This window comes from Musa acuminata, chromosome BXJ3-6 (genome assembly GCF_036884655.1).
Source record: "Musa acuminata AAA Group cultivar baxijiao chromosome BXJ3-6, Cavendish_Baxijiao_AAA, whole genome shotgun sequence".
Taxonomy (NCBI): domain Eukaryota; kingdom Viridiplantae; phylum Streptophyta; class Magnoliopsida; order Zingiberales; family Musaceae; genus Musa; species Musa acuminata.
In genome coordinates, this window is record NC_088354.1 from 2,644,214 (window position 1) to 2,669,881 (window position 25,668).

Genomic DNA, 25,668 nt, shown 5'->3' on the forward strand with positions numbered 1-25,668 from the left:
GATGGACATGTAGCATATGGGCATCACACGGCTGCTCCTGTGATCGGATCATTCATCCATTACAGAAGCAGTTGCTTCTCTCTGTAGCGTGCACACATATTTTTTTTTCGTTTTGTTTCTGACTGAATTCCTCCTCTGAACGAATGCCTAACAGCGACTGACCGGAGAAGAAAGAGAAAATAATAATAATAATAATAATATAGAAAGATATAACTTAGCATCTATCCTCTTTTTTCATATCGAAGAATATATCGAATGATCATTAATCAATAATATTTTTTTTTCATTACAAAAATATAAAATAAAGAGCAAAGAAAGGGGTATCAGATTTAAGGTCGTCTACAACAAAAGTCCATATCCATGTGGGGTCAAAAGATACCAAAATATCCAACATGTCTGCATGCGGTACACTGGGGTTTATTGTACTACATGTAGTACAAACGGAGACTTCCTTTTTCTTTTCTGCAAACTAAATATGCAATTCCCCCTTTTTTCCATCTTCCAAGAGTAGGATGGCATCCAACACAAATCCAATCTAATTTCACGGCGGACAGATCCTTCACTGGATTTGGATCTGTGTCTATTATTTTACTGGATTCGGGGGTTCGGGTTCCGTATCTAAAATGAAACGTGTATTAGTATTATGTATGGACGTACATATTTTATGTAAATAAACATAATAATGAAGTTTGGTTTGTCTTCGATACCTTAGTCAGATTCAGCTCGGCAAATGGATTCAACCTGATCTCAGAACTCGTGCGTTTGATCGGCTTAGATCGGACTGGGTTTGCAGATCATAGTCATGTAGCCAAAATAAGTGAGGTTAGAAGTCTATGTTTGAAGAAAATATATTTTTTGGGCTAATTATATATTATTCTTTCTAGTTACATTTCTTTAACATCCTAATCTTTATATTTAAATAATTTATATTAAATATATTAAAAATAAAACATCTAGTTCCATTTACTTTAATATCATTGGCTTTACCGATAGAAACATAAAAATGATAGAAAAAAGATAATTTTAATGTTCCAATTATATTTTTGGTAGTGATGGAGAGTGATGCCACTCGAGTCGAGTGAATGTTGGGAATGAGAAAGGAGAGTGATAACAAAAGATGAGACGACGATGTAGATGTCGACGATTACAACTGCATCGACATAAATACATATGTTAAGCGGCATCGATGCAGATACAAAGCATCGACATCTAACTCATCACCTCACTTTTCACAATCGCTTTTTCTTTTTATCTATAACTGCCATTCATGAGCCCTAATAGTATCGTCATTCATCGTCACCGAAAACATAACCGAGATGTTAAAATTATCTTTTTACTCATTATTTTCGTGCTTCTATTGGTAAAATCGATAGCGCTAGGTAAAATGAAGCTAAATATTTCACTTTCGTAACTATATATATTTTAATATAAAAATTTTAAATATATAAATGAATATATTAAAAACATCTAATTATATCAAATAATTTAATTAGCTCATATTTTTTTAATCAGAAGATATTTATAAAATAACATGAAGGAGAATTAAGCTTTTGATGATATTTATGTCTATTCAATTGATTTAAGTTTGATTCAATTATATATTTCAATCGAGTTAGAAATGAGCTCGAATAAGACCTGTGGAGCAGATCGAAGGGGGAACGGTCAGCCTCGCTTCCACGGCAAAGCCGCCTGTCACCTGTAGCGATAAGTGGCGAGGGGAGAAGAAGCTGCGAGGGGCGCTCCGATGACGTGCAACCCGTGACAGCGAGATGGAGCTTCGACGCAGAGATCGGTCGGCCAGGGACCTTCTTGACACCCATCTCTATCTCTGGCATCGGGTCTCCTACAGGAGAGGAAGAGTGCAAGTTTTGCCTACAACACTTCAATCAATGCGGCCATGGCTGAAATGAGGGTTGCACGCTTTGTTGCGTTGGTGTGCGACCAAAACTTCGTCACTGGTGCAGCCGAGATCGAAGTCCGCGTCACGAACGTGGCATTCGTGCGGTGGCGGTCACGGGGGTGGTCCCTAAATTTCTCACCACCGCTACCCGTAGGAGACGAACGGCGTTTCCTGGCAGTAAGTGTCGTGTCACGACGCGTGTGGCTTCCCCGTTATCCTTCTTCGCTCTACGACAGACTAGGGCGCTGATTTGGCCTCCGGCCTTCCTTCCTCTCTTCCACGGAAGACGGAAGGATTTCCTGCCTCTTACTCGGTCGCTACATCGATGGCTACGACGACGGCGACGGCTTCCTCCTCCTCTGTTGCCTCCATCTCCCGGATCCTCCATAGAGACTGCGGTTCTCAGTCGCGCCCCGCCTTGTACGCCAAGGGCTTCTGCCTTTCGCCATCCCCTGCCCGTTGCAGGCCCCAGCCCCGTCGTGGTACGCGCTCCCCTGTCCCTCTAACTCGGTCTTCTTCTGTCTTGGGCTGCCACCAACATGGTACTCAATGTTTCTTCTGTTTCAAATCGATCGTCCGAGAAGAACAAAAAGCAGTCTTGGTGAGTGGGTCGTCGATGCCGAATGGAGGAAGAGGAAGGAGCGATGCCTCTGCTTGCTCGATGACGTCTGCCATCATCCCGGTTCTGAGGTATGTGCCCTTTAATCTAGCTCACCTTATGAATAATGTGGGTTACAATCAATTTAAGATGCAAAATCAGAACTGAACCATTATTATTTTGCTGCTTCACTGTAGTGTTGTCTACAATCTAGAAATCTGTTTGATGCTGGGTTTCCCTTTTCATTGGGGACTAATATTTCAGGAGCAGACAAGTTTTGTGCAAAGCTGAAGCAAATGTTTCTGGGGATATACTGAATAGTCCTGTGGCTGAAATGAGCCAATACGAGAGGATAATTGAGCTACTTACCACTCTTTTCCCTGTTTGGGTATGATCTAATTGTTCTCTTTAAAACTGCATCAATCTCCTCTCCTGCATTCCTGAGCTTGCTTTCAGCTTTCATATTGAAGCTATAGGGAGTGAAGCTATCAAAATTAACTCCTTTTACTTTGACAGGTTATGCTAGGCACTATCATTGGCATAAACAAGCCATCTATGGTAAAATATATTCCCTCCATTAGTGCCATTTGCATTTGGATTAGCTTTTGTTCTTTGTGTAATATAATGTCCCTATTTTTATTTCTTGTACAATAGCTTTCTAACTTCTTGACTCGAGTTTCCATCTATAGGTTACCTGGTTGGAAACAGACCTTTTCACTGTGGGCTTGGGATTCCTAATGCTCTCCATGGGTTTGACCCTCACATTTGAGGATTTCAGGAGATGCTTGAGGAACCCATGGACGGTAAGATGCTCCAATTCTTGGATTCTTCCAGGGAGATTATTTGTTGATGTTCACTATCACACATCTTTTATTTATGTTTTATTTGCAGGTTGGTGTAGGATTCCTTGCACAATATTTAATCAAACCTATGCTAGGCTTCACTATTGCTATGGTATGGACACATTATCTCTGGCAATCTTAAGTTTAAACAGCACTTTTTCTTTCTTCCTTTTCATCTATAGCAATGGTTTCAGACATTAAAGGTTGATCCAAGAGATGACGCAAATGCAGATTATCCTTCAGATTTTTGTTTGATCTCAGCTGAAACTCATGTTTTATTCTCGCAAACTGATAGTAAACCTCAGATGAATTAGAGCAAGCCACATATAGTCAGCATATTGTTTATTTCCTTGATTTCTGAACTAGTTAGCCATTATCATATTCTAATAATGAACATAAGCAACTAAAAGTTAGCATGTAGCATAGATTAAATAATCTCATTCTTCATTTGGCCCGAATAACACAGTAACTTATAAAGGGTTGAAATGGAACATTAGAAAATTCAAGCTTTGCAAGAAATGAACCTTCACAAAGCCTTCCGTCCTGGACATTTTAAACCAATAAATTTATCTTAATTATCCTCTATCATATTGAATAGTTTTGGAAAGATGAGAATGTTTGTCACGAAATTATTTAAGAAAGTTCTCAAGCATATTGCGGTTCACATACGTAAAGCGTTTTAACATGGTAAAACTTAAAAAAGCTAAGACCAGCATAGTTTTATAATGGCGTCACAAGTTAGTTTTGTTATATAGCCTCTGCTTCTTCAAGGTTGCTGACAAATGACAACTTGAAATGGTGTCTTTGGTTAACCTGCATCAGATTGGGTCTGGCTAGTCTTGTATTTGCTGTGCTGCATCAAATTAGGTGTGCTGAATACCACTAATCCTTATGCCGCAGGCATTAAAATTATCTGCTCCTCTTGCAACTGGTCTTATTCTTGTATCATGTTGTCCTGGAGGCCAAGCATCCATTGTGGCGACTTATATATCCAAAGGAAATGTTGCACTTTCTGTCCTAATGACAATGTAAGTTTTCTGTGTTGCTATCTAATAGCTTATACCCAGAGTAAAATGTTGATGACCCTCATTATGAGCTGCAAAATAATCTAAGAACCTATATTGTCTCTTAGTCCGACACTGGATCCATTTTCTCAAGACATCTGTTGATGCTTCTATGAGCAGCACAAAATTAATTTATACAAGTTGTTATGTCACTGAGGCATTTGACAAAAAAAAAGTTTAGTATTTTGTTGTCTATATGAGGGTATTTGTTCCTTTTTTATCTTTACTCTCTGCTCTTTGTTCATAAAGTTCCATGCATGCAAGAGAAGTACAAGTTGCAATGGATTTTGAATAATTGTCTGGATGAGCTGATGATACTCTATTGAGTGGGCACAGGACAAGCAAGTATCTGGTTCAAACAAAATAAGTTAATTGTTTAAGGGAATCTATGTCTAGTGAATAGTGTCTTTTTTTGATCAGGAATTATATCTCAGGCACCCATGATGTATGGGTTTTTACCCCTATGTTGCTGATTGTCAGTGTATGAGAAACATAGACATCATGAAAGATGAGTGTTAACTGTCCAATGTCATAAATTCTTCTGAAGAAAAAAAAAATTATAGTCTGCTATTTGAAAAGCCAAGATAGTTCCTGACAAGTGCAATCCTTTGACTGAGACTGAATTACCCATTGATTCAATTAAGGGTACTGAAAACTGCTATGTTAGTGATACTTTTATTTGATCGATGGATGCACATTCTATGAGGAACTTTATCATCATGTGTTGCTAAGTTTGTGTTAAGATTTGGATGCCATGCTTGGATAATTCTCCATCTTTTTCATACACAGGTTAACATTGTCATTCCTAGAAATAACCTTTATACACCAAGCTAGTCTGAATTTCATGTTTACTTTTCTTTATTATGCTGAAATTGCTCTTGCAAATAATTAAGGTTACTGAAAATCTGGCCACCATGGTAACAATCATTGCTCTTGAAATCTTTCAGTTGTTCAACAATTGGAGCTATAGTCATGACACCTCTTCTCACTAAGCTCCTTGCTGGTCAGCTTGTTCCCGTTGATGCAGCTGTAAGGAAAAGTTACCTTCTTGTTAGATACCAACATATCTTGTGGTTTTAACAATTGTCATATTGTGTATTAAACAAATTTACAGTATGATTATAGAACCTAAACATTTATCTTCAGGGATTGGCCATTAGTACTTTTCAGGTGGTTTTGGTGCCCACTATTGTTGGAGGTAACAGTTCTCTTTTGGGACACATCTAAAAATCATTATATTCTTAAAGTAGAGCTTAAACATGCAACATCAGCATGAGTGGGTAAATCAGTTACCTGCATGGGAAAAAATGTCAATCTTATAATATAATCTTGTTCCTCGCCACATGCACCCCTATTTTTTAAGTCCATGTTCTTTCTTGTACCTCTCCCTTCTCTGATCTTTGCCACTCTACAACAGTCAAGTTACTCTGTAGCTTTCAATCTCTCGTATCATTCTAGAATTAGAGGTTTTAGTGCGTTGTCTGGATTGTCATCAAAGACGGTGCACTCCATAAGTGTTGACATCTCCTGTCTGATGGTTCCTTACACTGGACCAGAGCCTTGTACCGTAGAGGATCTCCACTCAGAGGAAGAATCATGAGGGTAGTGTAAGCACAACTTATTTTGCTTTTGAATAGAATTGTAGCCACTCATGCTGATACATCATTTATCAATTTAGTTTTATAAACATAATGTATTCAGGTATAATTCATAGATAAATCTCAAAATATAGCTTTTTAGAAAAAAAATGTTTTACTGTTAAACATTATGCTTGTAGTCTTCCAGAACTGATAATTAACGCAATGGATTCTTCTTTGGACAGTACTGTCACATGAGTATTTTCCGAAGTTCACTGAGCGAATGATCACACTTACACCACTGATCGGGGTTATCCTGACTGCATTGCTCTGTGCAATCCCTGTAAGTATATCAGTGGATTCAAGTCAGTATGGAGTAGGTCACATATTTGAAACTCTGAATTTGATTTAAAGTGTGAATTGCTGGCCTTTTAATGATATTAATATTTTTTTATTGTTACTGAGCTTAGTCTTATAGGAAAAATTAGCAAAGAAGAAATCAGAAAGGCATCATTAGTCATTTCGTACTTACAAGGGACTTTTTGGAGAACATTTTTAATGCAGAAAATCCTAGTTTGTTGTGCATCAGTTGAAGTATTTCTTTAATTGCTGTTTTTCTTGGAGAGATAATTTCTTATTTGATTGTTCGATAGATTGGACAAGTTGCAGAAGTCTTGAAAGCTCAAGGAGCACAACTGATTGTTCCTGTAGCTCTCCTTCATGCTGCAGCCTTTGCTCTTGGCCATTGGTTCTCAAGATTGTCATCGTTTGGGGAATCCACTTCTCGTACCATTTCCATAGAATGTGGAATGCAGGTACACTTATGTACTTAAGTTGCACGAAAGATAAATATACTTGTGCCAACTCAGGACTCAATATTCACAAAAATTCAAGATTCTACAGCAATATTCTAAACATTTTAACACTCATAACAGCAGTTATCTTGGACACCTTGTTCTGCTTGTAGTTATACTAGCAGACCTATGCAAAGGGAACACATATTTTGCAAACATCTTCATCTCTTTAGTGGCTTAAAACAAAGGCTTCTCTTCAACTGCACATATCATAAGCGAAAAATTAGTGTTAGCTTTTGGTAAAGAGAAAAACAACTGTTAACCTCTCTCTTCCGTTTGTTATCAATTCTAGATACTGATTTTTGTCGGATCTTTACGTTCTAGAAGAGCCTTTATGGAGACTGCTACGAGAATATTACTGAAAAATTCTCTTTTTCTGCTTTGCACAGAGTATTGATTTTCTGTACATCCTTTTCACGTCTTTGCACAGAGTTCCACACTAGGATTTCTGCTTGCCCAAAAGCATTTCACAAATCCTCTTGTCGCCGCCCCTTCAGCTGTCAGCGTTGTCTTCATGGTGGTATGACTTTCACCTGATACCTCATCAGCATGCACTCTCTTACCATTTTCTTACGGTGACTAATCATGCTTCATCTTCATATTTTGACAGCTTGGTGGGAGTGCTCTTGCTGTTTTCTGGAGGAACAAGCCGATTCCTGCCGATGACAAAGATGACTTCAAAGAGTGAGGCAACTGCTTGATTCTCGTTCTCGGTTGCCATTAAAAGCCTGAAGCTGTTTATTTATAGATGCATAACTAGCATCTCTGATCCCCCTCGGATTGTTGTTCGGTTCGTAGTATTTGATCATCCTGAACTTGCAAAACTATTAATCTGAATAAATCACAGATGGTTGCTCATCGTAGATCATTGTTGGTTTATTCCAAATGCCTTCTATTCATTCAAAGGTAACAATGACTTGTATCCATAGATGATGCACTACGTGATGCTGTTATCACATCCAACGTCGATGAGCGTTCTTCGATCGATGGGGCCAATTACAATTTGCTATGGGAAAGTAGAAACTCGAACATGATCCAATCTGACGGAAAAATACACATGAAGAAGGTGTAGGATATATTCTCGAACCAATTGCTCTCAGGCTTCTGATTCACACCTAGAAAATTAGGAAAATATGCATGAAAATTTACAGGTAGTAAGTATATACGTCGCAGTCATTTTCTACAAAATGTCTGTCAGAATTAGTTCTCGATCTCTGCCAAAAAAACAATTTAGTTTGGTGAGTGATCGCTAAGCAGTGTTTGAGGGATGGTGGTTTGGCTCTATCCGTGGTTGAGGGAGCCCATAGCGACAGACCATTTGTCGATTTGGATGCGAGAAGGACTGATTTGGAGTAAATAGACATTAATTTTCAATTATGAACTTAAACTGTCGTGAATTTATTTTGTTTATTTTAAAAAAAATAGATGTTCTTTATCCCATCCTGAGGTTTTATCATTTCTTGACAAGGGTGATAATGTAAGGAATAAAAAAGAGAGCAGGGAGATCGAAAAAGATGAGAAAGAGAAGAATAGTATGTGCACAATCAGTGTGAGAAGGGACGAGACAAAATTTTATTAAAAAGAGTGAAAATAAGAAAACTGATAATGTGATTATGTACATCTTGCAATAGTAACAGACAAGAGTCACGATTAAAGATATTAGACGAAATAAATATGGAAAGGAGCTTTACGACGGGATGACGAGTGACAATGATATTAGAGGAAATAAATATGGAATCAAAGGAGCTTCACGACGAGATAACGAGTGACAATGATATTAGAGGAAATAAATATGGAATCAAACGAGCTTCACGACTGGATGACGAGTGAAGGGAGGGGAGACATTTAGGATATTAGAAGAAATAAATATACTAAATAAAAAAAATGAGAATACCTTTCGAGAAAAGCAAAAAAAAAAAAAAAAGGGGCTCCACGCAAAGAAAAAAATAATAATTAAAGACACTAAAACCATTGGTTTCAGGTCGCTTTTGTTGACAGGTGACTTTGTCCTTACGACAGAGCTAAACGACTAATCTAGACATGCAATTAGATAGAGGACTTCTCTCAATAATACATCACAGAGTCAAAGTCGGACCACTCCGTAACACACGTAATTTGTCATATGAGAGGCGGATTTAATGGGACATAATTGAATGAACGGCAAGGATTCATTTTTATCCCACCACAAAAAGGAGAAAGAATTCAATGTCACACAGCGCGTTGTTGTCCCCTTCGCAGGCATGGCGGGTGGGTCATCATCGGCCGCACTCTTCCCAGACCGATAAATGGTGCATTGCACGCACTATCGTCCACTACTACGATCCGAAGAAGAGAGGCCTCGGTCTTGGAGAATAAGCATTATTTTCTGGTCATTCTCTTTGATGTACTTCTGTCGTTCATATCAGACTAGAGGAGCTGCTACCCTTGCACGGAAGTTGATCTTTTTTTATTATATGTAATTGTATAGTATTCTTTTTTTTTTAATCTTCAACTTCTTTTTAAGACCTCTCTCTCTCTCATTTTTTAATCGTATATCTTGTATGATTTCCGTTATCTTTAGGGTTTGGGTGGGAGGAGAAAGAGGGGGGAAGGAGTGGTCTGTCGATTTGATCCGTTGCCGTTCGCTGCGGAAGCAGAGCCGAGCGGAGACGCCGTGACATCTCGCCGCCGGTGGATTGAGTGAGATTTGAGCTCTCGGAAAAGGGCGGACTTGGTCCTGGAATCATGTCGCAGACCAATTGGGAAGCTGATAAGATGTGAGTTTTGTTTAGTTAGGCTATGGACTTGCTTGATTGCTCCCCTCTTTGTTCGGTCCTTCGTTTGGGTTTTTTCAGGATTCGAGCAGCGTGATGTGTTTCCTCGATTTCTTTCTGGAAAAAACTCTTTTTTTTATCGGCCTTGTTGGCTTTTTTTGGATGTCTGCTCGTTGTTCGATTACCAACGAATGGATTTGCTCCTGATGATTTTAGTTCTCTGCACTTCTGAGTTGTTGTTGTTGTTGTTGAAGACTTGCTTCACGGTGGACCATATCTGGTTTTTTCTTGTTCTGTGGGCACCTTTGCATCCCTTTTTTCTTCTACCGATGGAAAATTTGGTGTTTTTCTGATACTGGGGAACCAGGTTGGATGTGTACATCTACGATTATTTGATGAAGAGAGACCTGCAGGCGACTGCAAAGTCCTTTCAAGCTGAAGCCAAGGTGTCGTCGGATCCAGTGGGTAGGTTGCGTAGCGTTTAATGGAACTTGTGGTGTTTATGCTTTGGAGTTCTCCCGCTCATAGATTGAATACTGGGATTGGCCTTTTCTCAGCTATTGATGCTCCTGGTGGTTTTCTGTTCGAGTGGTGGTCTGTGTTCTGGGATATTTTTATTGCAAGGACAAACGAAAAACACTCTGATGCTGCTGCCTCTTACATCGAGGTAATATTCTCTAATTCTCGTCCCAGTATGTTGTGTTAAAAGTTCATGAAGCCTTGACAAAAGTGTCTCTCATTTACCTGGGTCTCTTTGCTTGTGCTAATATTGTTGTCTCTAGTGCCTACTTTGGAGCATGTTGGGGCTCAAGGCCATGGCCCAACTATTCTGTTACTGTCTAGTCTCTATTTGTTGTCAGAGGACCTACACAAACATTCCAGTTAACAACAGTGATTCTGCAAGCTCAATTTGGAAGATATAGTTTCCTCCTGTTTTTGTCTTACTACCAGAAATGCTTTTGCCAGGTGGTTTTCTTAGATGAAATTTAAGGTGAAATGATAAAGATGCCCACGAATAGAGTTTGTATGCTGATCCTTGGAATAGAGTTTGTATTCCCTTAGTTTAATGTAATTAATGGCAATCGATTCAAACATCCAAGTTGAATTATGATGCCAAACTCAAGTTTTAAAAGAAATACAGCAGCAACAACAGCAACCGTCTCAATGACAGTGGAAGCAATAAGAACAAGGGTAACCTAGTGCAAAAGGTTCCCATCAGCGTCTGGGTGGCTAGCAGCAAGAACAATAAAAATAACAATTTGGAATTCACTATACTATTTTGGAGAAACTTTGCACACAGTTTTCAATCAAGAAGTGCATTGAGAAAAAAGTTGCAGCTTATGACTGCCACCATCTTCTGGAACCTGACACACATACATGCCTATATATATTTATGTATATATGTAAAGTGCTGGTCCATAAAATAGATTGCCTGTGATCTTTTTAGTCTGAACATCCATGTTGGTTTTGTTGCTAGACTCAACATCTAAAGGCAAGAGAGCAGCAACTGCAGCAACCATCTCAACAGCAGCAGCAGCAACAAATTCAAATACAACAACTTTTATTGCAGAGGCAGGCGCAGCAACAGCATCAGCATCAACAACAGCAGCAGCCACAGCGTAGAGAGGGATCTCAGGTTTTGAATGGCAATGCCAGTGGGCTTGTCAGTGCTGATCCCTTGATGCGCCAGAATCCTGGAACAGCTAATGCCTTGGCAACAAAAATGTACGAGGAACGGCTGAAGTTGCCACTTCAAAGGGACTCTTTGGACGAGGCATCGATTAAGGTGCTCCAGAATGATGGTTTTGTTTCCCTTGAGAATTGAGATGTGCATCTTCCATGTTATCGACAAATTATTATGTTCTTTTTGCAGAGATTTGGTGAAAATGTGGGTCAGGTCATGGACCCAAACCATGCTTCCCTGCTGAAGTCAGCTGCAGGCCCTGGACAACCTTCAGGGTATGCTCAGTTAACAATTTTGAAATTAGTGTGTGCTCAGTTTGCAGCAGACTTTTGCACTTTTATTTGATAATTACATGTCTATGTCAACACAGACATAGACACCAAGACCCATGTATATTGTCCTGATATGCATTTGTGCAAATTGTGCCGTTTAATACCTATGCATTTCTGAACCGTTTACTGGTTATTGTGCATGCTTTTGCTGGTGCTTAGTTTTAGATTTAAAGTGCTGTAAATAGATTTTGAGATCTGTCATGAAATGCTTCCATTTCAGGCATGTTTTGCATGGTTCGGCTGGTGGTCTATCAGGACCTCTGCAGCAGGTTCAGGCTAGGAATCAACAGCTTCCTGGATCATCACAGGTTTGTTTTATAAACATGACATTGTTTCATAATGTATTGCTAATGTTATAATTCTAACATGAACAGGACATAAAGAGTGAGATTAGTCCAGTTCTGAACCCCAGAGCTGCAGGTCCTGATGCTTCATTAATTGGAGTTCCAGGTAGTCTCCTCTAAAAGTTTGATTTTTTTGTAAAATTAATTATGGTGCCTTTTGGTTGATTCTTCGAGGCTTTTTTGGTTGCTGTCTCTTAATTTCATATCTAGATTCTTTACTTGCATGCTTCTGATTTAATATGTTGTTTGAGCTAATTTCAAGGGGCTCTGATACGTAGTGTGAGGAAGTAACATATTTATATGCTTAGCTTCTCTAAGTGACCATTTGTGTTACTTAATGTCCAAACACCATTTATTTTAAAACACTTCCAGATTAACTCAGTGTTTCTTCTGTAGAGCATATGAACTGATTGTAAGTACTCCTCTAACAGGGCCTAATCAGGCTGGCAACAATCTGACTCTGAAAGGCTGGCCCCTGAATGTAAGTATGCCTTTGTGATATCTGAATCCAGAAATCCTAATTCTTGTTGGTTATACTTGTTTCTTGTAAATAAAATGTGTATTTCCTTACTCGAAAATTTATGCAATATGTTCTTCTTTTTCTGCCTTGTGTGTTTGTGTGTTTTTTTGAAAGAAAGAAAACATAACCTTCACTCAATCAAAGACGCATAGTTCAAATTTAAACCCAAAATTAGTGATTGCTACCTGCTAGCATCTTCAGGTCCTCGCACTCGTGGCATTTCCTGTGTTCTAGGGAGGTTAGCTAGGTCATGAGAAGATTGATTACAAGACAGAAATATGAGGCCGTTGCATAACCTTAACATTCTGTGCCTCATAGAAAATGTCTATAGCAAACTCTTCAAGACCACCAAGGTTCTTGTAAATGGTCAGGGATGTGGATAAGTTGTAAAGAGTCTGATTTTACCTACGAGTTGCAATTCCTTCTCTCTGAACTCTGAAAGGGGCCTTCTTTGGCTACCAAACTTCCTTCTTGTGTAGGAGATTGGGCCCTGTGAGTACGGCGTTCAGCTGCTATTTTTTGTCCTGGGAAATTCTTGGAAAAATAACCAACTCCTGCAGGTCTTGTGTTAGTTTTGGAGGACCCATGACATTCCAACAACAAACTATAACTAGCAGGTGAATCATTCCTACAAGGATTCTTAGGCCTCCCTGCATCCTCTTAAGAATTCTGAATGAAGAAATATAATCATTGGCGATACCAATAGCTTTCCATAGAGTGAATGGTTGGATTTGGTGGTTGCGGTGTAGATGTTCATCATGATTTTTTCCAAAGGAGCCAAAGAGAATTTGCAATGAGGGCCCTCAGATTAAAGATATGTTGAGGTTACATTCTGGGTACCTTTTATGCAATGATCTAGTTACATATTTGTGTGCATGGCAGCATGGCTGTATATCTATTTGTTTCCTGTGTTTATTGGATGAAGGGATCAGCTTAGCTTAGTGTTTCTCTTGTTGGACTCTTCGATTAGGACTTTGGGTATATTACTGGAATGCAAAATATGTCTAGTGACATTTAATTCTTTTTCAACTTATAGGGTCTAGATCAAATTCGTCCAGGGCTTTTGCAACAGCAAAAGTCATTTATGCAATCACCTCAGTCGCTTCATCAACTCCAGTTTCTAAGTCCGCATCAACAGCAGCTACTGCTTCAGGCACAGCAAAATCTGAATTCTCCATCAGCTGCAGATATTGATAACAGAAGGCTAAGAATGCTTCTGCATAACAGGAACATGGTCTTGGGGAAGGATGGCCAGTCAAATGCCCTTAATGATGTCATTCCAAATGTGGGATCTTCCATGCAAACTCCAAGTCCTCTAATGTCCCGGACAGATTCAGATTTGCTAATAAAGGTCACAGCTTTTCCTTCTGCAATGATTATAGTTCATTGTTCACACCGTTACTTGATTGCATGGATAAAAACAAAAATCTCAACCGTCTAAATCTTGTTTCTTTTTGTATTTGCAACAGAAAATAGCTCAGTTGCAGCCACGACAGCAAAGCAGCAGCAGTCAACAACAGCAGCAGCAGCTTCAACAACATGCTCTTTCAAGTCATCAATCACAAAATTCAAATCACCTTCTTCATCAGGAAAAACTTGGAACAGCCAGTATGACAGTTGATGGAAGCATGTCAAATTCCTTTAGAGGGACTGATCAGGTATATCTTTTACCTTATATTGGCACTGACAATTTTTTTTTAATCTGTTGTTAGTGTTTATATGAGACAGATAAAGATTGTGAAGGTTTTCACTAGTGTGAAAATTTCAATTATAGTTCTATAATGTCTGAAGCAGATCTGTCATATTGAGATTTTGATGTGCTTAGATGACACATTTTTCACTTGATTTTCTGTTATTGCTTGGTTGTTAATATCTTTTTCTTTTCCGTCTTTGTTTCTTAGGGTTATAATCAGTTTTTTGTTACTCTCCTTGTGAATTTTTTGACAAATGAAACACATACAGAATCTTTAAGCATCTCATGTTGTTGTTATAATCTGAAAATAGGAGCTCATGATACAAATGCCGAAGATCGTATGCTAATAAGATAAAAGGTTAGGACTGCATGGTTAGTTCTGCTTTAGTGTAAAAACAGTTTGCCTTTGATGTTTAGGCCCTTTTTTGTATTTTATGAAATGGAGATTTGTCTAAAAAATCCAAATTCTTGATTGAATTTTCCTTAACCTAAAAAATTTATTTATTCAGTGAAATGATGAAACTACCATTGCTCTCACTTACTACCGGAGAATAACTTTTTTTTTTTTGGTAAAACCAATTCTTGTGTTGAGTGATTAATTGATGATCACATGCGAGCTGCATTGGCCATATTCCTCTATGTTGATGGGTCCAGATTTGACACTTGCTATTCTAATGGTGCTGTATCATAGCCTGGGACTGGCATACAGCTCCTGCAAACACTTGATAGATTGCCTGGTAAATAAAATTTGAAAATGCATCATCCTTTAAGAAGGAAAGATGAAATGATTATTTCTTTTCTTATGTATGGGATGCAATTTCTTTCTTGTAGTCTTCTTTATTTGGGAAAGGTTGAGTGATATGAGGTCATATTTATTTTCTTGATGATATAATTTCATCATCCATGTGCGAGATATGCATAGGTGTGGGGCTTTCATCGCTGAGAGATTTTTTCTTGAGTAGGACTTAATCTAAACTAGGGTTTATCAAATCGGGTACCAGAGCCAACTCGGAGATTTGTCGGGGCGGTACATATCGATCTGTACCAGTGTATTGACACAGTACACCGGTAAGTATCGGTGTTTCAGAGAGGAAGAAAATAGGGAGAAGAGGAAGGGACAATGGAGGAAGGAGAAAGAAAGAGGGAAAAAGAGGAAGCAGTGGAAGAGGAAGGAGGAAGAGGAAGAGGAGAAAGACTTAACTGGTGCAATGAGGTAATGATCGCACCCCGGTCTGATAGCCGCTTGCGTGAGAAGCATCGATTGCAGCATCAGAGATGACGCTCGCGATCTACGGCGCTCACATGAGAAGTGGGAATTAGGGTTTCCCACTTCTCTAATGCGGCGGACCAGACCGGGGTGGGTCCGCGTACCGGTCAATGCTCGGACTGGTACACGCTGCCTTCTTCACACTGGTCCGGGCGAAACGGTGATCCCTGATCTAAACTGTCTTTTGTTGTAACTATCTTTCACTATTATTATCTCTTTCATGTTTCTTCTGTTTCTCTATCCCCAAAGAAAAAAACTTTCTTATCATGAACTTGTCCTATATGTTAAGATTATAGCTCATCTTAAATTATAACTGACATAAGAGTTTGTTCTACATCATAGGCATAGATCAGATTAAATGGTCAGTTAGATTATTGGATCATCAGCATAACTAGTTTGTTTAGATGATTGATTGCTCTGTTGGATCAGATCAGTTCGATTTTAGAAGTAACTTATGGAATCTGGCTGTCCTGACACTTTTTTTTTTTACTATTGAGAGTGTGGAAAAAGAAAAGAAGTTGCTTTAAGTGAATCACAAAATTTCAGATCCATTTAAATATTGAAATGTTTATTATTTTCCTCTAACTTGTAGCAACTAGTTTTTCATGGACTGTAGACTTCAAATAATCAAACCGGCCGGAAACGAAAACAGCCTGTGTCATCCTCAGGTCCTGCCAATAGCTCAGGAACTGCAAATACAGCTGGGCCTTCTCCAAGCTCTGCACCCTCAACACCATCAACTCATACACCAGGAGATGTGATATCAATGACACAATTGCAACATAATGGTGGCTCATCTAAGCCTTTGGTTATGTTTGGTGATGGGCCTGGTTCTTTGACATCTCCAACCAACCAGTTGGTAATTTTCCAGGAATATTGTTGTTGCTTATTGATCATTGACATCCCACCTTGCTCAGATCTATTTGTACTACATTTTGATGGTTAGATGACAAAGTAATTGGCTTGCAGGCTGACATGGATCGTTTTGTGGAGGATGCTTCTTTGGATGATAATGTGGAGTCATTTCTATCTCATGATGATGCTGATCCAAGAGATGTGGTTGGTCGCTCTATGGATTCTGCAAAAGGTGTTATATCTCTTCGATCTTTTTCTTTGTTCATGTTTCTCAGATACATGAATTAGGTTGAAATTTGTAAGTGTCATGACCGCTTTGCTCTGTCTGATGTCAGCAATTGCTCTTTCAGGTTTCATGTTTAATGTGATCTCATCAGCCAAAGCAAGTACAAACAAAGTGGTTTGCTGCCACTTCTCCTCAGATGGAAAGCTCCTTGCAACTGGAGGCCATGATAAAAAGGTCAAAGAGATTTGATGGCCCAACAATCATTTGTTACTAATTAGGAGTCATATCCTCCCATCTTGATGGTGAAATATGTACAACTACTTAAGGTGACTGATTTGTCATGCAGGCTGTTTTGTGGCATGCTGATGATTTAAAACTCAAATCAACACTGGAGGAGCACACACTGCTGATTACTGATGTTCGTTTTAGTCCTAGCATGCCACGCCTAGCTACCTCATCATTTGACAAGACTGTCAGAGTCTGGGATGTTGATAATGTTAGTTTTAAGTGCTTCACTTCTCATGCTATAATGCAACACTTTTTATTAAAAACATCTGTTTTGTCATTTGGACATCATTATGGTTTGTTCGGAATATTTTTAGATGTATGCACTCGTACTTTCATTTCTGCTCTGTATGCTGTTGCTTTATCACTTCTGGACAAATATTTCATTCTCTCTGTGATATTTCAAGATCTACAATGATAATATATGAGTTGCCTATCGTAATAACTTGCACTTAATAGTATTTGGTTCATGTTGCTAGGACATTGTAAAAGTTATTAGGCTAGTAGGTTTAGTTAGATTGAGTTAAAATCTGTAAATAACTGAATCTATCAAAATCTGTCTCATATAACTTAGCATCTGTGATGGAATAAATAATAAGTTTTGTAGTATCTTTTGCCAGTTTCCTGAATTGATGTTTATACTTTATACTAAAACTAGTGAATGCAGAAAATAATTGTTGGTTTGGCTTAAAATGAGGTTAGGGCATTGAGGTTTCCCACATATTGTCAACAAAAGTTATATTATCCCTGTGTTTCCTCCAGCGTGATAATAAAATCTTTCTGAAGTTTTGTAACTTCTTAAGTCAATGACAACCACCAAGGAGTAATAGATATTATTGGCGGTTTTTTATTCATTTGTAAATTGTCCTTTGTGATGGATATCTATCTACTGGAGGACCTTCACATTGTTTACTTGTAGTACAACTATGTGATGCAATTAGACAAATGATCCCTTGGACTATTTTTGCTATTTAGTTTGGAGTTTAAAGATAATCCACAGTATATTAGACTTGGAAGAATTATACTCTTGGAAGGGATAGTATGAATGGATCACCATGAGTAATTAAACTCAATGAACATGACATACATGAATGCCATACCAAGACGTACTGGCTGTTCTTTTAGCCAGCTGCTTGGCCATTGGTCTGTCTTATGTGTTTCCAAGTGTGTATTGGCACACTAGTTGACTTGGGGTCCATACTGTGATGACCTGGTCTTGTCAGAACCCGTGCAACACCTTCCACAAACTTCACCAGACCCACACACATTCCAGCTTCAGACAAGCTCATCCTTGGATGCATTTAGTTATGTCTGAGATAATCAACAAATGGTTATTTTGGATAAGGAAATATTGTCAAATGGTATCTTTGAAAAGAGAAAATGGGTTTCTTTTAAGGAAAGGGCTAAACTTTTTTTTTTGCTAGACTACAAATTATTTCTCTTACTTGTCATTGTTGAACAAAAACAAGCAATAACGAGGATGTAGCATGATACTTGTTTTATGTGGTTTTCAATGATATATAGAGACTATATGGTTGAATGCTTAACACGGTTATAGATGAAACTTTGTTAAATAATCGCAGAAAATTTTATAGAACTAGGACAAGACATGCTACAATAACAACTGTAATGTCCCAACTATTCGAGATGAGCCACATGGATCCTTTGTTATCATTAAGTTTTGTAAAAAGCAATATTCTTAGTTATTTAAGATTATTTAAATTCATTATTTATAGTACCTAGTATAAACGTTGCCAAAATATAAAATTGGATAATCACAAGGAAACGTGGTTTAGATTACACAAATTTGTCAATTGCTATAAATCTTAAATATGTACCAAATAATAAGAGTTGTAAACAAGTGGTTTGATTCCATTTCTTCTAGGCATACGGGATTGGTGCATTCATTATTAGGGAAAATTTATTACATTTTAGAAATAAGCACACTCATTATGGCACAAAGTTTGTGTTTGAGGTTGCACATTCAAATTGTCTTCCACACACAATTTTGTTTCTATGAAGTATGAACGTTTACGGAATAAAAAAGAGTACCTTAATTGTCAATAAGCAAAGTTTAACAGTGGAATCAACCACATGTTAATATCATCTTTCTCATGGGTATATTACACGCAACATATTATTGAGGTTTATTAGTCCAGGTCAAGTATATTACAGCTTTGCAAGGAGTTATCCCATTGGAATAATATAGATATATGACCATGAGTTGGCAAATGCTAGATAAGATGATGCCCCATTTGTATGTTTCTTGAGAATATGTTGCTTAATCTTCTTCTTCTAAGTTATTTTATTGTTATGAGGAAGTCGTTGCATTAAGGTTAGCTAGAATTTTTTTTTCCCCTCCAGTTATATTGTCTGGTATGTTCAGTGAATCTTATTGTCAAGCACCAGGAACTGGATATTCATATCAAGGAGAGTAATATCCTTCAAGTTGCTCTACCAGGACAAAAAATGGCCACTCCTGCACAACTGCCATCATCTTTAATAGAAGATCTTAGAAGTACCTTATCACACTTCTGTCTAGTAAATATTGGATTAGTATTGGGAGAAAATTATCTGAAATTTATTTTGTCCCTCGGTCAGACTTCATATAAGTTGCCCCTGAAGGCAGATTAAAAAATACTAGGAATCTTGTTTATTAAGGTTTTGGTCATCACAATCTTCACTTTGGTTGACTCTGAACAATGATACTGCTGCACCAAACTTCTTTTTGTAAAACCAGCTGAACAAAGAACAATGTCTTACACCCCTTGACTGGACCAGTCTGAAGCAATCTGGTCTTAAGGAATTTCAGAGAGGCAGAAGAATTTTGTGATTTGTTAACCATCATGTACAATGTCGATATTTTATTTTCTTGTCAGGTTGTTGATTTTATCTTTATTCAGCTATTTTAACATGTTGTTTGGCTACAGCCAGGCTATTCACTACGGACTTTTACTGGCCATTCTGCTTCTGTCATGTCTCTCGACTTTCACCCAAGTAAAGAGGATCTCATTTGTTCTTGTGATGGCGATGGAGAAATGCGTTATTGGAGTATAAATAATGGTAACTGTGCCGGAGTTTTTAAGGTATGAAACAGTGCTATTGTCTTTTGTTTTTGCTCAAATTATTTCTGAGAAATCCCTCTTATTATTTGGTAAAGTAACCAATGCAACACTTGAATGGGTTTTCTTGTGTTCGTTTTGATCTAAAGATTCTTCCACTTGCTATTTCAATTTTTTTTTTGTGCACACAGGGTGGAACAACACAAATGAGGTTTCAACCTCGTCAGGGTAGGTATCTTGCTGTTGCTGCTGAGAACACCATATGCGTACTAGATGTTGAGACACAAGCTCGCAGACATTTACTACAGGTTGGTTATCATATCTGGAACCTCAAGTATGCAATGAAGTACATCAAACTTCTTGGCTATCTGTTTGTTACATGAAGCACATGACAGTTTCACTAGTGACAGTTATTAGATTGGGAATCAAGTATATGCTCTTCTGAGTATTATTTTTTTATTTCTCTAGTTTATGCAGATTTTTCACCATTTTACTATCCATATCTTCTTGATAATTTCAAACTTCTGTTACCGTGTTATCCAAACAGCATTTAGTCTATTGACATCACTGTTCAACTACAGGGACATACAAAACATGTTGGTTCCATCTGCTGGAACTCTTCAGGTGATTGTCTGGCTTCTGTCAGTGAAGACTCGGTCAGAGTTTGGTCGTTTGGCTTGGGAAGTGAGGGGGAATGTATGAAAGAGTTAAGTTGTAATGGAAATAAGTTTCACTCGTGTGTGTTTCACCCCAGCTATCCATCATTTCTTGTTATCGGTAGTTACCGGGTAAGTTTTCTGCTAACTACTAGTGGTACTCGCTTTCATCTGTGCATCTAATCATGTGATTTATAGATTGTACATGAAATAACACTCTGATTCAATTTGCACCATTCTTAGTACCTATCTATAAATCTACTCCACCCTTAATAAAGCAGATTCTGCATCAAAAGAGTATGCATGTAGCATGGGCATGAGATCACCTCGGAATTTTAGGAACAGAAATTGTCCTAATTAGAGCATGTAGAGTGATAGTTAGGGAGAGGTTTGGTTTTGCGTAGCATATGTTTTATTTGTTGATCTTTTGAAGTTGTGCTGTGATGGAAACGATCAAATGACTGCTAACCTAAGTCATTGATTCTGTGCAGTCGCTGGAAATCTGGGACATGAATGAGAACAAGACCATGACTCTTACTGCACACGATGGCTTGATTGCAGCGTTGGCAGTATCAAATGTGACCGGAGTTATAGCATCTGCAAGTCATGACAAGTGTGTCAAGCTCTGGAAGTGACCTCTGAGCTAGCTGATGGTGTTGTAAAGTGACCATGACTTTACTGCAGAGGCTGCAATCTCCTTGTTCATGTTTGACATCAGGTGGTGGCGTCAAGAAAGACTGTAGTTTTCTGTGAGATATGATGAAATCTCATGTTATATTATCTTAGGTTGTCTCAATTACTAAGTTAAACAGATATTGTATTAACCAGGTGTTGTATCCCATTCATTGGTTTCTGCTTGGTCTGCTATCGTTTGCCCGGGTGCGATTTGATTAATTTCCGATCATCTACATGGTTGTTGTACGATCATCTACATGGTTGTTGTATCATACAACGATTTCAACTAGCAAAGAAAAAACGAGGGATAAGCTCTCTTGTTCTCAAACATTGATTTCTAATTCTCCTATGTCAGTCCCCTGTCTGTATCTTCTTATCCAGAATTACAAGCATCTTTACTGTCTTTTTGAGCTTCCATAATCAGAGTTGCTTGTATCTATGTTTGATTTCAAGTTGGGTAAAAGGTCTTTTAGGTGGAATTCATGATAGCCTTTCAGGTGGATTTCTTGAAGGGCTTTTTTAAGAGATGTAAACTATTTTGACCTTTCAAAAATGCATCTTTATTGTCAACATCATCATTTACTCATCTTCTTCCGTCGACGTTTGGATACATACGTCAGAAGTGCAACATTAGAGTGCCATATATGTGTATAACATTGCAACACCGAGTGGTACACATGCAACATTAAGATGTTCTGGTGCTGCAAAAGACACCAGCGGAGGAGATGGTGGGTGTTGGAGAGCCTTGGGGTAGTGGCAATGCACCAAGAAGAGTCAACAGCCGAGTACGAGGGGGGAAGAGATAAGAGGGGGATTTGACTGAGAGATTTCCTTCAGATGATGTTGACCGGAGAAGTCGTTTTGTTGCAGCAGTTTGCTGATGAATAGTAGTCAAACTTTCTCTTTACCTAAGAAATGAAGTCTACAGAGTTGACCGACTTTTCAACCTGATGATATCGGCAACACAACGAGAGAGAATCCAACGACATAAACCAGAAATCTCCTACTAACTTGCTACCAACAAAATTGGATCGGAGACGGACTTATGACATCCATTTGCCTTCTGTATTAGGTTCTGCGGCACGAGTCATCAGGCTCGCATCTCTTGTGGCTACACCACCTCGATGATCTGCTGAACTCCATAATTCCAAACCAATCCAGAATAAGAATTCCGAGAAAGCAATCTAATTAGATATAGTTCAAGAAGGTTCATGCAGGTACCAGATATGTGGCCAGAAAGAGGATCCGCGACTGGAGTATGTGTAACTTGGCCAAGCAGATGATTTCGATCTCCGCCGTTGGACAGCAGCACATTTGCCTTTTGTGTGTCATCTCTGCCGAGAACTTTAGCCTTGTTCATGGCTGTGGAGTAAGTGGTCGACCATGATCCTCCACTTGATCCAGCCAAAGCCATTATGGCATCTGCCTGGTGATCAGACAAAAATATCGGCACTTTTAAGTTCTAATCATGATGCATGAGTAGATTGGCAAGTTATAATCTTGATGCATAGGAGATGATTAAATTTCTTAAGAAAGGCCATTAACCAAACGGAACGAGAAGAATTCTCAGGACTAGTATAAGCATAGACAGAGACGATAGGGGCAGCAGATGTCTGCTCCCAATTTATGTGGATTTCTAAGAAATATGGTAAGTCAATTGCTCCTGAAAATAACAAATGAATCATAAACAATAAAAGCTTATCGTTCAACAATATCTACCGTACACCGAAATAAAGCCTATTTCTCTCAGAAAAAAAAGAAAATCACAAATGATATAAATACTGCAACTTGGTGATCTTCTTCCTTCTCAACCATTCAGCTTGCATACTGGATCCTAATATGATCACCGACGCCTAATTCAGTGCCTCGATCAAGGATTTTATGATTATACTAGTTTCTGTAGGTGCTCAATGGTTCAAAGTCTCTAACAGTAGTTAAACGATGAAAGGCTGTTTGTATCGACAAATTCAAAGATTCATGCTGTTTGTATCGACAAATTCAAAGATTCATGTATTTTTCCCTTTTTATATGTGGCTCAAGATTGTTTAGTATTTTAATATGGGCTATGCAGAGAGTTGATTATCACAAGAAGGGAATTACGTTATCATGTCATAGACGTGCTGATCTTTCAAACTTTTTCCTCTTTTCTCGGAATTAAGATATTTTGTACATCAAGGAGCTGGTCCGATACCATTTAGTATCTTTTATTGGCTTGTGATTAGTTGGCCATGTAGGATAAGAACTTTTATTGCTGAAAATGACTGTACATTAAATATAAACTATGTCTTCTTGAAATATGTTAGGTGACCTCTAACTGTAATGAAAAGTTCAAAAACTTAATAAGCAGATCAAATTTAGACTGACATACTTGTTGATGTAAAAACAGAGCTAGTTTGTTCATGCCGAGAAAAAGAGCTGCAGATCGAGAAATTATCAAGCAGTAGATGATGAAACTCAAATTACTATAGTGCATACCTTATTCATATTGTAAGACTCGATTTCGTGTCACACAAGCCCAAAGATATACAAGAGAAGATAAACTGACCTTATTAGGATGTACATCATCGAAAACATGTGCCTGGCCAGCATAGAATATGGTCATCTGACGACTGACACATGCCGTGGCACGGTTCCTGCAGGACACCAATTCATCAGATTCAATTACAGTTTGCACTAAATACACACCAAAAAACTGAAGTTTTCACGATATCTACTCTTAGTAGATATCTGAAAAAACAACCACAAAACAGATATAATGAGACATACCTGGGTACATGGTAATAAGATTTTGGTTCAGTAGTCTGCGAAGACCTGTTATGACCAAGAACATTCATAACTCCGGATCCTCTAATGCCCGTCCTGGAACCTTCATCTGCCGCAGATTGTGAGATAATTGCACCACCTAAGGTAGAATATTTGCAGGCATACGATGGAATATTGTCCAAGTACATCCCAATCCCATAATGAGAAGTTTGATGCACTATCTGTTTAGTTGGCCTTATTGGTGGTTGCATAGAGGACATCATCTCAACATCATTTGCTCTTCCCAGTTTCTCATTAATCACCTCTTTTCCTAGCATCTAATCATCAGAAATAACAGCCATAAAGGCAAATTCATCATTTCCCTGGTTATCAAGAAAGCATAGTGCTTACTGTTTTGGAGCAATTACAGAATTAAAACACAAAGTAAGTACCTTGGTGGCATTTGAGCTTTCAAGGGAACCTGAGCCCATTGGAAGCACTGCATCTTTCATCGAACCCATGTAAGATGAATCGAAATGGTTCCTCTTTCTACCTGTAGTGTTGCCTAACTCGAGCCCTGATGGAGCAATCTCAGTACCATCATGCTGAGAAACCTCAGAATTTGACACCCCCTGCATCTCTACCAAAGATCAATGAAGAGAAGATAAATAAAAGTGCTTCTGGTCATCAAAATTGCAAGGAATTAGAACGCTTAACTTTGTAACAAGCATCCGATCAGTCAAATTTTCTCTGCAAAGATTCAAAAGTACCCATAAAGGAACTCATAATAAATTCTCCACAGACAACAGACCTTGATCAGAAACATGAAAGGACCCTGAATCAGTGCCAAAAAAAAAGAGAGGAAGAAATCGGCAGATCTTCTTTCTTGTTTGGACAAGAAACTGGGAAAAAAAGGATGAGCGCTTTCTTTCAAGGAATTACCAACTCACAGAGGGCACCGAAGCCAAAGAAAGGCAAAGCGAGAACAGGATCGGAAGAAGAACTGACCTGAACCCAGATCAACGCTTCCCGAGATGAGGCGATGCCCAATAGAAGAAACCCCCACCGAAGCGGAAGCCGAGCCCGAGGCCTCGGCCTCCCCGGGTAGCCTCCTGATCCCGGTGCCCTTCGTCCATCGCGCGGCCGGGAGCGAGCCACCGCCGTAGCTCATTCCCAGGAAGTCGTGGAAGACAGGACTGCTCTCATCCCTGCCCATCTCTCGACAACCTTTACTGTCCTCCTCTCCGCCTCCGCCTCCTCATGCCGATACCCCCGCCGACACCTAATGTAGAGCTCGGACCACAAGAAAAGATGGAAGTCAGAAGGGAAGCAGACAATTTAAGTGAGGCGGCTGAGAGAACAGAGCAGACCAGCAGCGAGGGAGGAAGCCGGCGAGGGAAAGGTGGGTGGGAGTTGTGACATACTTATCTATATATACGTCAGTGTAAGTATACAGCACTAATTGCGTTCTCTTTATATTTTGTTCGGAAGTAACTGCATGCAGTGGACAGAATCCAATCATCATCTTTCCAATACAAAAACATACCATTATTGGATCCACACCAGACAAGTTGCCGACAGCCAGTGATGACGATGCTGACTCAAGAAAGGACGAGCTGCCTGCTAACGTAAAACCCCATCTCACCAATCACCCACAAATATCTTCGTCAGAGTATTATTCCACGATCAACCTGAAAACAAGAAGAACGATGGGAACTACAGATGGGAGTAATTTAGTA

General features: G+C 38.8%; 3 protein-coding genes across 9 annotated transcripts; 2 read left to right on the top strand and 1 right to left on the bottom strand.

Annotated features, from left to right (window-relative positions):
• Positions 1-1,708: 1,708 nt before the first annotated feature.
• Positions 1,709-7,698, top strand: LOC135640043 (probable sodium/metabolite cotransporter BASS2, chloroplastic). Of its 3 annotated transcripts, none has more exons than XM_065154141.1 (13): positions 1,709-2,382; positions 2,485-2,590; positions 2,763-2,886; positions 3,015-3,056; positions 3,188-3,301; positions 3,390-3,452; positions 4,241-4,368; positions 5,352-5,433; positions 5,551-5,602; positions 6,227-6,324; positions 6,635-6,796; positions 7,266-7,355; positions 7,446-7,698. In XM_065154141.1, the coding sequence occupies exons 1-13, from the start codon at positions 2,226-2,228 to the stop codon at positions 7,521-7,523; spliced, it is 1,296 nt and encodes a 431-aa protein (XP_065010213.1). In that variant the 5' UTR covers positions 1,709-2,225; the 3' UTR covers positions 7,524-7,698. The 3 variants fall into 3 exon arrangements, 2 of the variants coding, with proteins under 2 accessions (XP_065010213.1, XP_065010214.1); XR_010497137.1 differs by having other exon boundaries at positions 2,094-2,382; positions 7,225-7,355; positions 7,446-7,659; XM_065154142.1 differs by lacking the exons at positions 5,551-5,602; positions 6,227-6,324.
• A 1,444-nt stretch (positions 7,699-9,142) lies between these two features.
• Positions 9,143-21,377, top strand: LOC135583787 (transcriptional corepressor LEUNIG-like). Of its 2 annotated transcripts, none has more exons than XM_065154251.1 (19): positions 9,143-9,290; positions 9,396-9,591; positions 9,956-10,053; positions 10,146-10,255; positions 11,066-11,374; positions 11,462-11,547; positions 11,825-11,912; positions 11,979-12,054; positions 12,380-12,429; positions 13,505-13,819; positions 13,938-14,126; positions 16,045-16,287; positions 16,398-16,515; positions 16,619-16,743; positions 16,856-17,005; positions 19,725-19,880; positions 20,048-20,164; positions 20,438-20,644; positions 21,004-21,377. In XM_065154251.1, exons 2-19 carry the CDS (start codon positions 9,560-9,562, stop codon positions 21,145-21,147), a joined length of 2,613 nt encoding a protein of 870 aa, XP_065010323.1. In that variant the 5' UTR covers positions 9,143-9,290; positions 9,396-9,559; the 3' UTR covers positions 21,148-21,377. The 2 variants fall into 2 exon arrangements, with proteins under 2 accessions (XP_065010323.1, XP_065010324.1); XM_065154252.1 differs by having other exon boundaries at positions 16,634-16,743.
• Positions 21,378-21,806: 429 nt separating this feature from the next.
• LOC103986675 (protein TIFY 8) lies at positions 21,807-25,427 on the bottom strand. 4 transcript variants are annotated; one of them, XM_009404747.3, is made up of 7 exons: positions 25,300-25,427; positions 24,938-25,211; positions 24,382-24,569; positions 23,954-24,267; positions 23,733-23,820; positions 22,409-22,613; positions 21,807-22,316 (listed from the first exon to the last, which is right to left on the bottom strand). In XM_009404747.3, exons 2-7 carry the CDS (start codon positions 25,143-25,145, stop codon positions 22,231-22,233), a joined length of 1,089 nt encoding a protein of 362 aa, XP_009403022.2. In that variant the 5' UTR covers positions 25,146-25,211; positions 25,300-25,427; the 3' UTR covers positions 21,807-22,230. The 4 variants fall into 4 exon arrangements, with proteins under 4 accessions (XP_009403022.2, XP_018683148.2, XP_009403021.2 ...); XM_018827603.2 differs by having other exon boundaries at positions 21,807-22,324; XM_009404746.3 differs by having other exon boundaries at positions 21,807-22,319; positions 25,300-25,426.
• Positions 25,428-25,668: the final 241 nt, after the last annotated feature.

Coding starts and splice junctions, on each gene's coding strand:
- LOC135583787 (XM_065154251.1), top strand. CDS start 9,560: ATGTCGCAGACCAATTGGGAAGCTGATAAGAT. Junction 16,288..16,397: donor CATCTCCAACCAACCAGTTG/GTAATTTTCCAG, acceptor ATTGGCTTGCAG/GCTGACATGGATCGTTTTGT. Junction 20,645..21,003: donor TTGTTATCGGTAGTTACCGG/GTAAGTTTTCTG, acceptor GATTCTGTGCAG/TCGCTGGAAATCTGGGACAT.
- LOC103986675 (XM_009404746.3), bottom strand. CDS start 25,145: ATGGGCAGGGATGAGAGCAGTCCTGTCTTCCACGACTTCCTGGGAATG. Junction 24,268..24,381: donor AAAGCTCAAATGCCACCAAG/GTACTTACTTTG, acceptor TCTGATGATTAG/ATGCTAGGAAAAGAGGTGAT. Junction 23,821..23,953: donor TCTTATTACCATGTACCCAG/GTATGTCTCATT, acceptor GGTGTCCTGCAG/GAACCGTGCCACGGCATGTG.
- LOC135640043 (XM_065154141.1), top strand. CDS start 2,226: ATGGCTACGACGACGGCGACGGCTTCCTCCTCCTCTGTTGCCTCCATC. Junction 3,057..3,187: donor GCATAAACAAGCCATCTATG/GTAAAATATATT, acceptor TTCCATCTATAG/GTTACCTGGTTGGAAACAGA. Junction 7,356..7,445: donor TCAGCGTTGTCTTCATGGTG/GTATGACTTTCA, acceptor ATATTTTGACAG/CTTGGTGGGAGTGCTCTTGC.